Source organism: Suricata suricatta, chromosome 3 (genome assembly GCF_006229205.1).
Source record: "Suricata suricatta isolate VVHF042 chromosome 3, meerkat_22Aug2017_6uvM2_HiC, whole genome shotgun sequence".
Taxonomy (NCBI): Eukaryota; Metazoa; Chordata; class Mammalia; order Carnivora; family Herpestidae; genus Suricata; species Suricata suricatta.
Window position 1 is genome coordinate 71416085 of NC_043702.1, and position 16450 is coordinate 71432534.

The following is a 16450-nucleotide window of genomic DNA, read 5'->3' on the forward strand; positions in this document are numbered from 1 at the left end:
TTTGGAAATGTTAAGCTGGGTACACAGAACTAATATGCCTCAAGGTGGTCATTCTCTCTGGATTAAAGCTGTGGAACAATTGTGGCTCCTGTTACAAGGAAAATGACAAAGGGCCATTATGAAAGGGGACAAAAATCTCTGTTCCCAGAGGGGGACTGACAAGCTGAAAGTCCCCATCTACATGCCAGCACAAAAGCCTGATTGCCTCAGATTGTTTGTTTATGTAAATCAAAGGGCTGCCATTAATTCAGCAAGTGGGGCTGCTCGGGGACAAAGAAGGTGCTGATTGGCCGGATGCTTGCTCATGGGCCGGTGGCAAATCTGACAAATCCTATTGCTTTGGTCCTAAGCTCTATCTGGATACCTTTAAGGAAAGCAGCTTTTATAATGTACTAAAGTGAATACTTAGTATTCTTAGAGTAGGGGTAGGGGTCGGACTGCTTCTGTCAAGGATCTGTTCACTCAGTTTCCCCAAAGCTCTCTCCGCGTCGTAGGGCTCAACTGCACATCATGACAGACGCTCCAGGGACGTTCAGTCAGGCTGAGTGCAATGGGGATACACCACCTGAAACCGGTCAACAGCCAACCACTAAAACAGATGAAGGAGCCAGTGATGTGGCCGCCACCCCACCACACGACAGGGTTGAACGCCGTCTTGAAGACTTTCCCATGGAAGGAAATCAGGAGAAAAATGAAAAATTACAGGGGAACACGCTAGTCAACTGGTCCACTGATGGGGAGATTCTCAGAGGTAAAGCATTGTCCTTCTCCTTGATTTGTTTGAAACTTACTCAGGGTGCTGCCCATCCTCTCACCCTTGTCCCAGCCCAAATATGGCCTCTTATTCTCCTGGAGCTGGATAAGCAGAAGGAGAAAACCACTGCCTCAGATCAAATTTAGGCTTCTTTCTTTAATAGCCCAATGACCCTAGACAACTTCCCTAGCCTCCTGAAGCCTTAGCCTTCTCTGTTAGCAAAGGGCAGAAATGACAGTACTGACATTTGTATGGTTGTTGCGAGGATTACTAAGTGTTGCTTAAATGTTTACTACTATTATTTATTATTATTATCTATACCCTGATTATTACTTAAGCAAAGACAATTTAGCATTTCAACTTTTTCTTCTGAAATATACTTGAACGTATCTGAATTCATGGTTCTATACTTTATATAGATGTGAGGTGAGAGGTTATCCTTATGTTTATAAATAAGAATGAATGAAGAAATGAGTTGGGAAAGTGAAATAGTTACTTTCAGGGATCACGATTACAAATCAAATAGATCTACCTAGCTGGCGTCTAAATTGACAATCTATATAATCCTGAACTGCTTTAAGTATTACAGGATTAATCTTGTACGTATGGTTTTGTTTCTCACCCAGAAAAACCAGAAGAGAATCTTTTTATTGTTCATAAGGCTGTTGCAGATCTTTCTCTCCAGGAAACGAGTAGTGATGAAATGACATTCAGAGGAGGTAAGAGGAACTTCCATTTTGTACACCGAAATTGTTTGGGATGTTGCGTGAGTGTGGTGTTGAAAAAGCAATCCAGGCAATGCCTTCAAAAACTCAAAGCTGTAGAAGCAGATAAGGGAGTAGTCCTGATTATCTGTGGGTTTCACCTTAAAGAGTATTCTGGGAGGGTCAAGACTAAGACTGAATGGATTGGCATCACTGATTGACATGCCTTACCTAACCATTAATAAGTTAGTCCAACCAATCAATTCTTAAAGTCTATTTAGCGTCTCCAAATCTGTGTCACGTACCTTGCAAAATATGAATGTTTAAAAAATGGGTTTATCCTAAAGGTTTACCTAAAATAATACTATAAATTTATTTGATCTGTAGAAAAATTCCAGACCTCCAATGTAAGCAGAAGATGGTTATCTAATTCTTGGTGTTGAAATCTCCCAGGTGAAGAAGTTAATTTTAATTGTGTTCTTTAACAAAATGAGAGAATAAAAAGAATATTAAGTTTTAAGAGACTTATATTTCAAATAAACTCAAAAGACTAAGAGACGTAAAATGTTTTAGACTTTACTTCTGAGAAGATATCTACGTTGAAGCAATTTCCAAATCAAGTCCAGGAAACACCTATTAATTAATCACCTATTTCCTCTTTTACAGCCATAAACATCTTATCTCAAAATTGAAGTCAGTTTATTAGACCTGAGCAATTTAGCTTAGTTAGGACCTTAACAGGCAATCTGTGGAAAAGAGACATTTAAAAAAATTATAGAACATCACATAAAAAAGTGGATACTACAAAAGACAGGGATTGGACTGGCAGTTTCTAGGGTTTGTTCACTTTGCCTGGAGGCCTCTCAGACTACATGCGGTACATATGTAGTGGTGGAACCATCATTATTGTAGTAATGTAGTAAGGAACAACCATTTTTAAGCATTTACAGTATCAGAGGTCATTTATAAAACTTACACCCCAAGAAGTGAATTAAATCACTTATATGCCCTAATCTTTCTGTTTCCAAAACATCAACTTCTCAAAGGCAGGGATTTCAATGTTCATCTAGAGATCCTTGCAAATTTATGATTAGGAAGTTCACTGGAGACAAAAGTTTGCTGAATCTTTCATTTTTATCAAATAGAGAATACATGCAGTCTGGATTTTTAAAGTAGATGGTCTCAGGGTGAATTTTTCCCAGAATGAATCCTTTTGTGTTTGGTGGAACATATGTTTTTCCTGTAAGACACATGTTGGTGTCTCCTGTTTTCACAATGACAAACAGCTATAAAGTCTCTAAAGAGAATACTCCTGGGTTGAAAAATACCAAGATGCTAAAACATTGAGGAAAAACTAATTTAAATTCAAGAAGTAATTTCATGCATGACAACTCCATGCCTGAGTCATGATATGAGCAAAAAGATTGGCTTCTTTGTTTTTGTGGGGAAAAAAGAGGATAAAAGAGAGCTTAATATAACAGCAAGCATTCTAACATATATTTATTTATAAGGTAAAGAGCACTGACTAGGCACCAACAACCTGATAGGACTGTGTATAACTAGTTAGGAATGATAATCCGTCTTCACTTCTGTCTCTTTTTATAAGTTGACAATTTGATTCCTGTAGTTGGGAAAACAAAACAATGAAAACAGAATGAAAAATCTTAACTGGAAGTGGATTTGTGAACATCTTTCAGTAAAAGTAAAAAATTGTGGAGGGGAAAGGCAAAGAGTAACCTTGCCTCTCATTTTATTTTAAAGACTCTTACCGTATTGAAAGGGAATAGTGAACCAAGGCTTGACAAGGGACACAATCCAGACAATATTTTGGATTCATGCATTCTGTAGACTGAAACTTCCCACAGAAGTCCCTTTAGAGGGGCACCTGGGTGGCTCAGTAGGTTAAGCATCTGACTTTGACCATGATCTCATGGTTCCTGAGTTTGAGCCCTCCAGCGGGTTCTGTGCTGGAGCTTGCTTTGGATTCTGTCTTCCTCTCTCTCTGCCCACCCCACCTCTTTCAATGATAAATAAACATTAAAACATTAAAAAAACAATAAAATAATAATAATATTAATAATAATAAAAATAATATCCTATAGAGGTGAAAGCCCAGAGAACAACATCGACTCTTATAATTAGTTCTCTTTAGCATGTTCAATAAATATTGTCAAAGATATGCTGATGTGATTTGCTTGAAAAGTGAAATTTGTAATGAATTAAGTAAGCCATGTACTACTGCATGGTACCAAACCATTGATTTAGTGGTTATTAGGGACATATCTAAAACAGTAAGTTAATCTAGCTATATAGAGATGACCTCAACATGATTCTTCAATCTTGGCTCTCTATAAATCAGTGGCAGACACTAGACTATATTGTGTGTGCTTTGGGGGCTTGGTGTTACAGTTAGCCCAGCATGCGACTCCCCACCAATCATGGCCCTGTTCTTCCTTCCACAACTGGTGCTTTAGCACAACTCTGAGAAGCATGATGCAAAATACTAAATGTGCTATTCTGAGCATGCCCAGATGTGGGCGGACAGTGTTTTCACTCTTGGAATAAAGCCTTCTTTTCTTCTGTGAGATATTTTAATTTACCTTGGGAAGGGTGTGTATGTGTGTGTGTGTGTGTGTGTGTGTGTGTGTGTGTATGTGCGCACATGCATGTGTGTAACAGGTTCAAATATTTTATTTTACATATTACATATCCAGTAAAGACAGGCTAGACAGGATTTTTAAAAGCGTGTCTCAGGAACACTACGGGTCTTACTAGATACAGCAGTTCACAAGGAAAAAACAAGTTTCATGGTCACATGAGGTTGAGTTGTTGACTTTCTTAGAGATTTACAATATTCATTAGCATTTTAAAGGCTTGGATAAATTCTGAAGTGTACTTAACTGTGTTTAATGCAGTGTTTTCCAAAGTAATTTGATGGTGCAACCATTTTATTGTGTAAAACATATTATTAGCCCACAGAATAATGTCTTAGAAAGAATATTGTGGGGAAATGATTGTTCAGAAAGGTAATTTAAAGAATAACAGCTGGGTATTTCAATTACAAATTGATTTTGCTACAGGGCATCAATGGAAGAAGATTCCTCTGAACACCAGTCACCAGGAAATGAGTAGACAGAAGGAAAGGATTGCTGACCAACCTCTAGAAGAGAAGGAAGAGGAGGACGAGAAGAACAAAGCTCACCAGGCAACTGAAATTGAATGGTTGGGATATCGGAAACCTAGCCAAGTTGATGTGTTGCATTCTAAACATGAGGAGGAGCAAGCGGTTTGGGATGAAGAAATTAATAATGATGATGATGGTGATTGCGATGATGATGAAGACGAAGTTCAAGTGATAGAATTTAAGAAAAAGAATGTTGAAGGTTCTCAATTAAAAGAGGAAGGCAATGTATATGAGGACTCCCCACTAAGCAGCTCCAGTTCCCAACCTGTGACACCTGATGAGCAGCCAACCTTTGGGAAGAAGAGTGATATCTCCAGAAATGCTTATTCAAGATACAATACAATATCCTATCGGAAAATCAGGAAGGGGAACACCAAACAGAGAATTGATGAATTTGAGTCAATGATGCATTTATAAACTAAATGGAACTGAGAAGCTCTTGTGCCCACTGAAGCAAAAGCGAAATCTATTTTCCTGAGATGTGTCTTTGCATGCCTTATCTGAGTCATCCCCTTTAAAGGTGTGGGAGTTTAATCCCTGCTTCACTGTAGAATAATAGGAAAATAACCCTAGACAAAATTCAGTCTTGTAACCTCAAATCAAAAAGCTTTAGGTTCATTTTTGAGCAGTTGCCTTTTAAAATTTTACTAATATAGGCTTATGTGGTAAGCACTAAACAGCAAACAGCAAGCACTCTTGGAGAATGTGGAATGATTTCGCCTTTAAAAGTAGCAGCACTGGGAAATACAGTCTTCAAATGAAAGATGACTATTAGAAATGACCTGTATTTCTTTTGGTATCTTTCTTCCTGGATGGCGCTAGAAAGTCTGGTACAGTTCTCTTAATTTTAAATATGCTTTTATAGACTCAGGCAATAAGCTTTCCAAAATACTTTGCCTTTCTTATTATCTTCAGAAAAGATTTTAAGTGGTTTCCTTGGCATCTACAGAATGAAAACGTTGCATAGGCCTCCTTCCTAGGTGTTATCATTCACTGACTTTTCCCACTAGAGGGACTGAACAATTGTCAGTCAGGACAATTCTGTTGACTAAATGTTGGCTTTATGCTCTCAGGATGAATGAAATTCATTGTGAGGTTGGTACAAGGAGGGGCTAGAAGATGGGTGGGCAATAGACTAAAGAGTCAGATAGTTTATTTCTGTGACTGAAAATAAAATCTCGTCTAGCACCGTTAAAGTCATTAAAAATGAAAATGACAGCTCTAGCACAATTTTAAGAAAATGTCCTTCTTTGTTACCACACTTTCTCTTATTAACATTATCTTGGAAGAATTTTCCTTCCTTAGAAACCCAAGATAACTCTCATCATAACTGTACTAGTTACTATGAAAATGGAAATAATTGTCTTAGGGTATTTTCAAAGTAGAGCATGAGCATGTATTTTTAGTGAGAAAGCTCTGATAGTTGCTGGGAATATATCATTTACTGGACCTCAGCCCAAATCAAGATGCTTAAAATTGTACTCATGGAACTTCATTCAAACCAGTGTGTCAAATAATGTATTGAATATTTATGAAAAGGGAGAGTCTATATTTATATTCTTAGATAGTTTCATAATTTTTCATTTCATGCTTCCATATATATCACTCTGAACTTTCTGTCACCACTGTTAAAGATATTTTTGGCCCTGCAAATAAAAAAAACAATTCCTTATTGTCTGAATGTAATACAGTCTTCATTGTACTATTCAACCCTTTGTTTATTTCTTTTTCATTTTGTGAAAAACCCTGGGTTAGCCCTTCTTAGATTATTGCTTATTTATGTGTAACAAATCCTACACATTCTAATGGCAATTTCTTTAATTCTTCCTGGTCATATATTTCTATGGTATCATGTACTATTATTTACTGTTTACAATACTCAATTGTGAATTCAAGATTGAAGTGCTCCTTTTGCTCTTTCAAACAGATATTTGCAACCTGATCACCTAAAAGTCCTGTCATTCTTCATCTGTGGAACTTATAAATTTCATTCTTGACAATGCAAGTTTTCAGAATAAAGCCAGGGAAATCAGGTCTTTCTTGATAAATTTAGGTAGAAAATTAGTGTACTGGGACAATTTCCTATTTATTGAGATCCTCTAAATCATCCCACACCGACAACCTATTTTTTTTCTGGATTACTGATGACCCCTACAATTTTCTACTTAACTCCAAATCACAGTATTGTGTTATCCATCATGGAATAAGAGCATATTGATGATCTACTATCAGCAGAGCCTATATTGTGAACTGTTCCAGCAGAAGCCTTGAATCCCTGTGGAATCTGAGTAAGGTGGGTAGTCTCTGGCTACTATCCATAGAGTGACACGGCCAAGCGTCTAGCTCTTACGGAGATACAACACATAGTAACCATGGCCTTTTTAGATTTGTTCTCTTACCATATAATTAACCAACCACAAAAGATTTTGTCAACAAGACGTTTTCAGGGTATGCCCAATGAGTAAATGCTTAGTGCTCATGGAGGAGGCAGTGTAGTTGCAAAAGAGCACTGAAAGTATTCTTTGACATTAATGCCCACTGCCCCGTGTTGCCATCTTACACGAAAGCCACAGAGTTAAGTGATTACAAGTAACATGATGGGGTTAGATGACTGATTCTTTATAACCTGGGGAAGGCAAAGGTATGATTCAGATTGCATGAGGGATATTTAACATATTAGACACTCCTACAGGATAAATTAGAACGCAAATTGGAAATTCTACTGGAAGATTTACTGCCTTTGTGATTCAAGCTTTGCGGGCGTAAGGACTCTGGTACCTGGTAGGAGGGAAATTGGTTTATTGTGAGAGTGTTGATATTTCTTACATGAATTTTAATTTTTCTTAGTTTCTGAGTGAACAGGAATTAATAAAAGCTCTATTTCATTGTCTACATAAATTCACCTTTCATATAATACTACATTTGAAGACATGAGATATGTCTGAATCTATCATGTGTCTACAACTTAAATAAAAAACTGCTGTGTCTGACTTGCTCTCAATAAAAGTTTGTGTCCTTGTTTTTGGTGTCTAGAATTTATTTTCTTTAGCGGCTTTTAAAATTTATAAAAATTTGGGCGTGTGGGTGGCTCTGTCAGTTAAGCAACAGACTTTGGCTGAGGTCATGATCTCACAGCTGGTTTGTGAGTTCGAGCCCTGCGTTGGGCTCTGTGCTGACAGCTAGCTCAGATCCTGGAACCTATCTTTGGATTCTGTGTCTCCCTCTCTCTCTCTGACCCTACTCTGCTCACACTTTCTCTCTCTCTCAAAAAAAAATATAAATAAAATTTAGAAAGAGCCCTTGCATATCAATAGCTATTAACTATAGTTAATAAGTGTTGTTTCAGAAATCAACAGAATACCTTATTTAAAATAAAAAAGCATTATTTATTTCAAAAAGGCTTTAAAACGGTTGTGTATAAAATTTCAAAAAAAATCATTTTGGTGGGTACATACGAATGTTCATAAAAATCTTTATTATTTTTATAGAAACTGAGTCCTTATTTTAGATAGATCTTAACTCCATTAACTTGAAAAAAATATATATATCTTTATAGTCATCTAGGTAATACATTTAAACCATGATGACACTTTCATAGTAATTGTTTCTGCATATTTACATGGGGTAGTACTTTTGGCACATTTTCAAATGAAGAACGGACATTTAAGTTTTTCAAAATGATAGAAAAACATTTAAAAGATGTAATAATAGAGAATTATGGAAAAAGATGAAGCACCAGAGTATCATAAAGAAGAAATATGTTTGACCAGATGAGAAAGGTAACTATTTTTAAAGCCTTAACTTTCACTGCTTTATAAAAACAAGAGGGTTATAAAAAATTAAGTCAAAAGTTACAGCAAACATTGGCAAATATTAAAATATCAGACAGTAACAATAAATATGAATATCAAAATGTGCATACAACTCATGAGGGGCACAAGGTGACTAGGCCATACAATCAACTTAGACACAATGACATGGGCAGCAAGTCACCGAACAGATACGTGGTAAATTACAGAATCAAAGGACAATACCTAGTAATTAACTGCCAGTGTGGGAGCGTTTTGGACAGGAATTTGGAAAGTAATTTGCATTTTTACTTGATTTCTTCTTTATAATAATTCCAGTTGGTCAGAGGCCGAAAAAATGGATACTTCAAAATGTTCAAATTACTCCATATTCCTTTATACTCCATAGTTTCAATCTCATTCTCCCACTACACAAGTTTTCACTAATTTTACCTTTTTCTTCTCTTGTTTTTCTGTCCACTTCTTATAGCTAATATGTATAAAACTTGCAACATTTAGGCATTTGTTTGAAGGAGGAGAATTAAGGCAGGTGAATAATCTTACTTAAATGAATAACAAACATCTTGATAATTTAGAGTTTGGTTACTTCCTTCAAGTATGGAATACAACATCCAGAGTGAAAGTCCACTGGAGACATTTTTATCCAGAAGGCCAGATGCAAAGTTGTGCACCTAAAAGAATTCAAAATATCTAAAAACATTTCATAGTTTTCTTTATTTGTAAGTAGAAACTCTTGGTTTTATATTCTCCCACTTCAAAACATAAAATATAGAGCCTCATGTATTAATATATGTATACATATATATGAATATATGTACATATTTATCTATATGAATGTGTATGTATATATACATACCTATTTACAAAAATCAATTTTTTAAGTCACGTAAATTTAATCTATGCTGTCAAAAAATTGGTGTTAATATCTAATATATAGGTTTTGTTTTATGTAAATATTTATGACTAATATCCTTGAACTGGCAAAGACCAATCAATTAAAAATAAAATAGAAAGCCTTTGTTATCAAATAAATTATTTGTTACTTATTTGATGGCAACTATCATCATTAAAAACGCAACATATTAGAAGTTGCTCTGTTTACTGAAAAATGAGAACTTTCCTGTATGTTTTTGCAAAGCGATGATCCACTTAACTTGAAAAGACCCTAATTGGGATGGTAACTACTAGCCGCGCCATTAGGTTGAAAACAGAGGCATGAAATCTACTTGTTGTGATGGGATTTTTTTCCCCTTTCTTTTGGGTACAGGCACCACGACACCTGAAATACCATCCATTAAATCTCAGCAGGAGTACATAATGCTTACATGGCTTACTCAAATTTGTCCATGGAAGGCTGTTTGCCAAAAATAAGCATTTTGTACATTAGCTTTGGTTACTGCTCCTTTTCTCATTTCAAGGCTTGCAGGTTGAAGCAGTTGTTTTTTAATTTTTTAAATATTTTATTATTTATTTTTGAGAGAGAGAGAGAGAGAGAGAGAGAGAGAGAGAGAGAGAGAGACCGCGTGAGCAGGGGAGGGTCAGAGAGAGAGGGAGATACAGAATCCGAAGCAGGCTCCAGGCTCTGAGCTAGCTGTCAGCACAGAGCCCGAGGTGGGGCTCAAACCCACGAACGTGAGATCATGACTTGAGCTGAAGTCAGACGCTCAACCGACTGAGTCACCCAGGCGCCCCCAGTATTTGAATAACCTTCACAAAAGTCGTAGAAGCACAGTAGTGACGATCGACATAATGAAGTAAAAGTTATAAGACTTGGTTTGTATTTTAAGTTAAAGGACCCTTCAATTTTTTACTTCCCACCTCAGTTCAACTTGGACAATCTGTCAGCTTTGATTAATCGTTGGTAGAAGAAAGAGTTGGCAGTATTATTTACAGAGAAGCAATTTCTCTATGTCCGCTTCCCCTTCTCATATTTGTTATAGGAAATGGTAAAGAGTATGTCCTCCATGAAGTCAGGGAGATAGGCAAAGCGTGTGGGGGTGGCTAACCTTCCGCCTACATTTCAGTCAATCAGTAGAAAGAGTGCAGCCTCTTTATCCTATCAATACAACAGCCAACAGAGACCTAAGAAGCTTGACATCACATTGAAGGGATTTTAACTGAGCCCACCTGAATTAACCGCCCTACTTAAAGAAAAAATAAATCATAGTCATATGTTGTAGTTGAAGAGACTCTCCTCCTTCTTTAAGCCAGATAGAATGGAAACTAAGTATTAATCTCTTACTCGAGGGAGGATCTTAGACAATCCCTCTCAGCTGTCCTCCTTGTCTGCATAATGAGGAGAAAAAACTTAACCCACGGAGTTGGCACAGCAGTGAGGTGTGGCACAATTAGTGTATTCAAAGATACTTAGTTACCATCTCTTTTCCCTTTATTTCCTGTAAATTCCTTCTTTTTATTGAAGATATTGGGACCTTCATCTGTGGCATAGTTTCTTTTCTGTGTTTGACTTGGGAAGTTAAAATTGTTAAAACAAATAAAGATGGTACTGTCTGGCTGGACTCAAGCCCGCGCTCTTGCATGGGAGCTCCTTGAAAACCATTCTAAGCCATTCATAAAATCAAGGTGGACCAGGGAAATTGAATTCTTCTGTACAATGGCCGGTATCTTTTTGCCCCTCTACAATCCCTAAGGGGATACCATAAGTGAGGTGTTTTCAGATCCAGGAGAATATTTCCAGATTAGTTGCGGAGAAGCTAACAGTACATTGTGATTATGGCATATGGTGGTTTTTGGGCCCGGTGAATGTCAGCAAGCAGAACTGAGCAAATCTGATGCTAGTGATGAAACGTGGCTGTACCAACAACAGCTCTGTCATCTTTTAGGGAGAAGCTCTGGGTAATTGTTGAAAAAGAGAAAAGAACTGGGCAAACTAAAAGGTTCAGAAGTATTTCGATGATCTGGTATGTTAACTTTTGATGAAATAAGTCCTGCTTGAAATATTACCGGAACTATGTTTTGTTAAAAGTAACAAAATGTAGGGGCTTCTGCGTGGCTCAGTTGGTTGAGCATCTGGCTTCGGCTCAGGTCATGATCTCACGGTCTGCGGGTTCGAGCCCCGCTTCGGACTTTCTGTTGACAGCTCAGAGCCTGGAGCCTGTCTTTAGATTCTGTGTCTCCTTCTCTCTCTGACCCTCCCCTTCTCGCGCTGTCTCTCTCTCTTTCTCAATAAATAAATAAAAACCATTTAAAAAAATTTAAAAAATAAACTAACAAAATATGTAGATGCTCTTCTAAGAAAAGGCAATGACTCAAGCCAAACCAGGAAAAACTCTGAAGTCCCTGTAACACTGCCTTCTACTGAAGGATTTGGGGCTGAATAGAACCCTAATGTGTCCCTTTCAAGGTTTCTCACTACAAGTACCAGAGACATAGTAGCATTTACTCCTTTACTACAGTTCTACAAGCAAAATTTAGAGGGCAATGCTTACAAAATGTTGGTAGGAGTTTTCACAATTAGTCAATACTCCTAAGTTTAGGTCTATAAGATTTCTATCAAGTGATTTATTCCTTGAATGTCAGAGTAATTGAAACAATACATGGTAAAAGCGTTTTTAAAATTCTTTCCAAGAATAAACAGGTCATGTATGAAAATAATCTTTCACGATATTGACAATATGGATTCAGATATAGCTTCAGAGTATGAGTATGTCATGGTCAAGTCAGGAAGAGCGTGCTATAGATTTTTTGTGGAAAAACATTGCCTTTTCTTTCATTGGTATGCCCAAAGATAAGTGTATCCAAACCATAATTCATCCTTTTCTGAATAGAGTTGATGTTTTTCAGGGAAACAGTTTCTTGATTAAAAGGAGAGTCTTTACACTGGGGGCAAAAAAACCCTTTCAACATTTTTGCAGTTACACAAATAATTGCATGAGGCCCTCAGCAAATTTAGTTTGGGTCAGCAATTTGGTTAGTCCTTTGGCAACTGACTTGTGTTTTATCCCCCCGCAGGGCTCCGTTTTGAAAAGAATTATCTCACTTTCTAGTCATTCTCTTATCTCATCTGCCTTGTCAATTATCAGAACAAAACATCTTAAACAAGATGCAAATAGGCAAACCTATTTTCCCTCCTGAGTCATAGTTATAGCTCTGCTTTTGTGTAATTAATTGAGAGATAAAATTAAATTTTAAATAGGAAGTCAGAACTAAAGGCCCAGTTTTCCCATCAGTTTGCTTGAACAAAGTTTCATTTGTTTTTATATTAACAAGCATGTAGCATGGTCACGCTCCAGAGACCCAATCCCAGCAGAAAGGTTTCCTTTTCTTTCTTAAGAAGGCTCTGGATCAGATTTGTTTGGGCCAGTGGCTTGGGGCAGTGGAATGAGCCCTCTCTTTGGAGATCCAAATTCTAATCTTCATCTCTCACTAACTGGTGTGGGATTTTTAGACACATAAGTGTCTTTTGGGTATCAATTTTCTTACCAAAAAAAAAAATCAAAATGAAAGATATTAGGATTTCTAATATGGTATGCCTAAGTATTGGCGTACTTAAGATTAGGAGCTCAGTTCGGATAAAAATAAAAAATTGGACTTTCCCCCAAATGTATCACTAGGTCCACAACTATGGTCGTATACCCCCCTCCCATCGCATAGAGGTGCCATATTCCCTTTCATTTTTAGCCAGGTCTAGGTCATGTTTTTCTTAACTCTCTTCCTGAGGGTAGCATACCTCATTCTCTTCCCCTTTCATTATGTTTACTTCATTTTACTTCTACTGTGAAATCTCTAGAGCTTATTTTTAGCATACTTCATCAGTGTGAATGCTGTTAAATCAAAAGTACTATTTTATATAAATATTTAATATTTTTCAGTAATTTATTTCTTTTTAAAAAAATGCTTATTTATTTATTTTGAGAGGGAGACAGCATGAGCAAGGGAAAGGCAGAAAGAGAGAGAGAGTGGGAGAGTGAAGCCCAAGCAGGATGCGGGGCTCTATCTCGTCATAGGATCATGACCTGACCTGAGAGTTGGAGGCTTAACCGACTGAGCCATGAAGGTGCCCCTGAGTGCTCTATTTCTTTTTCATTTGTTTCAGCCCCTCTTATTTGATCTTTGGTTAGAGTGTGTTCAACAATTAAGTGTACTTTCGGTGACTATCGTGCATTGTGACCCAGCCTTTTCTTTCTTTGCCTTTTTCCTTTCTTTTTGAATGTCTACATAAGTCTAGGAAGTTACTAATATGACTTTTTTTAAGTGTAGCTTTAAAAGCACAAAATGAATTAAAACAATATCCGTGTCTAGAATTGAATAAGCATTTGACTTCCTCACTGAAAATTTTTTCCACTGACTCAGATGGAGAAAATAAAAACCAGAACAACATTATGTAGTCATCTTGATTAAAGCCATACCATCGGGGAGTATGATATTGATGCTCTTTCACACTGGGAGGTGAACATAAGTGTAGTTGGGAGGGACTTCATCAAGATGGCAGCTGTGCGTGTTTCTAAGGTCTTTTCACCATAGGAACTCAAATAATTTTTTTATTAAAAATAGTAAATAAAGGACTAGGTTCTCATTGATTATACCAACTTGTGAGGCCCAAGGGGCTGGTTATTACCAGACTTGGTCATCATGAATATCACTGTGCTTCCTCCAGTACTTTTGGCTTCATTTCCAATTACCTGTTTGATTGCACGGGGAAGCTTGCAGGCTGAGGTCCAGCACAGAGCAGGAAGCAGGCAATTCAATGGCCACCTAGAGCTGGTGAAGGTCTCTAATCCAATGGTAGACCTTTTCCCTGAGCTCACTTTTGGTTTCTCAACTATTGTGGGTTTAATCTCCTATTCAAATGCTATTAATTTTGAGAATGTAAACTACCACAGAGAAACACAGTCCCCAGATCCACTGTCATTTTCACAGTGTCTAATGGGCTTACTGGATAAAACTATTAGTTGTTCTTTAGTCTTCATAATATTTTTCAAATTTCCACTTTTGATACTGCTTCACTGGGTCACAAGCAGCAACTTTCAGGGTCTTCTGAGAAACATTTCCTTCTAAGCATAACAACTGATGATCGTTTCCAAAAACAATATGATTCACCTGGAAGGAAAGAGGATCTGGGAATAAGCCACAGAATGAATTTGACAACTGAAATATAAAGAAATAAAAACTAATAAAAAGATAATTATATTTTTGATTCCTTAAAATTATTTTTTTGGACTATATTAAATATGTCTCTATCTCACTTCATCAAGTTATGAAGACTTTTATGACTTTTTCAGGGAGGAGGCAAAAGATATATTTTCTGACAATAGGTTTGATAACTCTATTATTTAAAGGAAATAATTCCATATGGCATTTACTGTATTTGATGGATGATGGTTCTCTAATTGACGGTAATCATGAAAAAATACCCGTCACAAAATGTGAGTTAGTTAATTTCTTAATTAAATTCATACCTTAGAATGCAAATGGAATACAAAGTGCTAGAAATCATGTATTTATTTATAAATACCATAATCTTCTCACCATAATCTTTGATAGTACATAATGCCTGATGTCCAGAAAATCCAGATTTAGTTAGAAAAAAGTCAAAGGTATTTCAGAGAAGTTCTATTAGTGGTAATATTTACTGAATATCTTAGAAATTATGGATAACCAATGTAGAATATGCTTATGGCTTTATATATTTTTTCACCTATTAATCCTCTCAATTTTCCATGACTAAGGCAAAGACAATCTTAATTATATGTATATGTTGTTTTGAAGTATTTTAAAAAATATATCAAACAGGGGTGACTTCATAATAGTTTGTTTTAAAAATGGTCCTACAAAAACACTGTCATTCTTGTAGGACTTTGGTAAGACAATGCTTGAGCGTGCTCAAGGTTTTGTAAAGGAGTTGGCCTTGAGCAAAATCACCCTGGGATTATCTACAGCGTTCAGCCAGTGGATTGCAAAGCAGTAACTGAATAACTTGTCCCCAACCTAAAGACACTTGATGAGGGAACCAGTGGGGGGAGGGGGTCATTCCACACCCCAGTACTTAGAAGCTACGTATGAAATGATTTGCTTTCCATAATCCAGAGCATTGGGGTAGGCTGGCTTAGAGAACATCTTTTAAATGCAGATTGGAAATATATAATTTTACTAATGCATTAATATTCAGGGTCAAACTCACTATTACCTTACTTCCTTCTATGAGGCTCTCAACTCCTCATGCTGAAAGGAGAGACATGTTCCTGTTATTCATAGTCTTATTCTCCATTTCTCTTAACATGCCTTAGAAGACTCAGGAGGTTTAGTATAAAAACTACCAAAATGTTTAAAAGATAATGAAGACTATTACTAAGATATTCATCTCTATGACATGTAGCAGCATGGAAAGGGAAACTTAAGGCAGAAGGCAGCTATGTGACATGATACAAAGTCACAGGCACAATGTTGGGAAACAGTTTTTGCCATCTTAATTAAATTACTCTCTTTACAAACTGGCTTGCCATTTAGAGGGACCAAATTAAGCCCATATAAAACTCAGCTAACCAAGGCGTAAGGTCTCAATGGGGTCAACTCAGTTTGCAAATAAGACCTATGTGATTCAAGGGCTGCTTGCTCCTAAATATTTTTTCACCAGCCTGAAATTTTTTCTGGTAACAGATTCACTTCTGGAGATGAAATCTGTGTTCTCATTCTCATCCTTTCTCTCCCCTGCACCCATTGCTTCCCCCACCCTCCCCCCCCACTGCCTGCTTTGTTTGGCATAAGGTTAAGGAAGCCAAAGGAAATATTCGATAGATGTTTATGGACTTTCCCAACACCATGCAACATAAAATTAGTAACTTATACACCAGTAACTTCTCATTTTTCTGAATAAGTCAATAACAGTCATTATCACTAAAGAGAAAAAATAATGTCCACAAGGAACTGAAATATAACAGAGAAGATTAAAAGGGAGGAAGTTTGGGAAGTGTGTTGCTCAGGCCCTGATTTTGACCCTGAGCAGGAAGAAAAATGTCATGAAAGGAGGAGTCATTGGCTG

The 16450-nt window shown here is 36.8% G+C and overlaps 2 protein-coding genes across 3 annotated transcripts in view; one reads left to right on the forward strand and one right to left on the reverse strand.

Moving 5' to 3' along the window:
• Positions 1 to 346: 346 nt before the first annotated feature.
• On the forward strand, positions 347 to 7663 carry ERMN (ermin). The gene is made up of 3 exons (XM_029934550.1): positions 347 to 751; positions 1381 to 1473; positions 4539 to 7663. Exons 1-3 carry the CDS (start codon positions 511 to 513, stop codon positions 5057 to 5059), a joined length of 855 nt encoding a protein of 284 aa, XP_029790410.1. The 5' UTR covers positions 347 to 510; the 3' UTR covers positions 5060 to 7663.
• Positions 2934 to 16450, reverse strand: part of GALNT5 (polypeptide N-acetylgalactosaminyltransferase 5) — a 52320-nt gene continuing 38803 nt past the window's right edge. The window contains exons 10-11 of one of the 2 annotated variants that reach the window (XM_029934549.1): positions 14348 to 14511; positions 2934 to 3079 (exon numbers count right to left, since the gene is read on the reverse strand). In XM_029934549.1, the coding sequence (XP_029790409.1) occupies positions 14371 to 14511 (141 nt within the window). In that variant the 3' untranslated portion in view covers positions 2934 to 3079; positions 14348 to 14370. Of the gene's footprint in view, positions 3080 to 13796; positions 14512 to 16450 lie in introns of those variants that run through there. The other variant, XM_029934548.1, reaches the window with a different exon arrangement.

Bases quoted from the DNA above. Each gene is read 5' to 3' on its own strand.
- ERMN (XM_029934550.1), top strand. From the start codon at position 511: ATGACAGACGCTCCAGGGACGTTCAGTCAGGCTGAGTGCAATGGGGAT. The intron at 752-1,380 runs GTAAAGCATTGT...TTTCTCACCCAG, and splicing joins TGATGGGGAGATTCTCAGAG to AAAAACCAGAAGAGAATCTT. The intron at 1,474-4,538 runs GTAAGAGGAACT...ATTTTGCTACAG, and splicing joins TGAAATGACATTCAGAGGAG to GGCATCAATGGAAGAAGATT.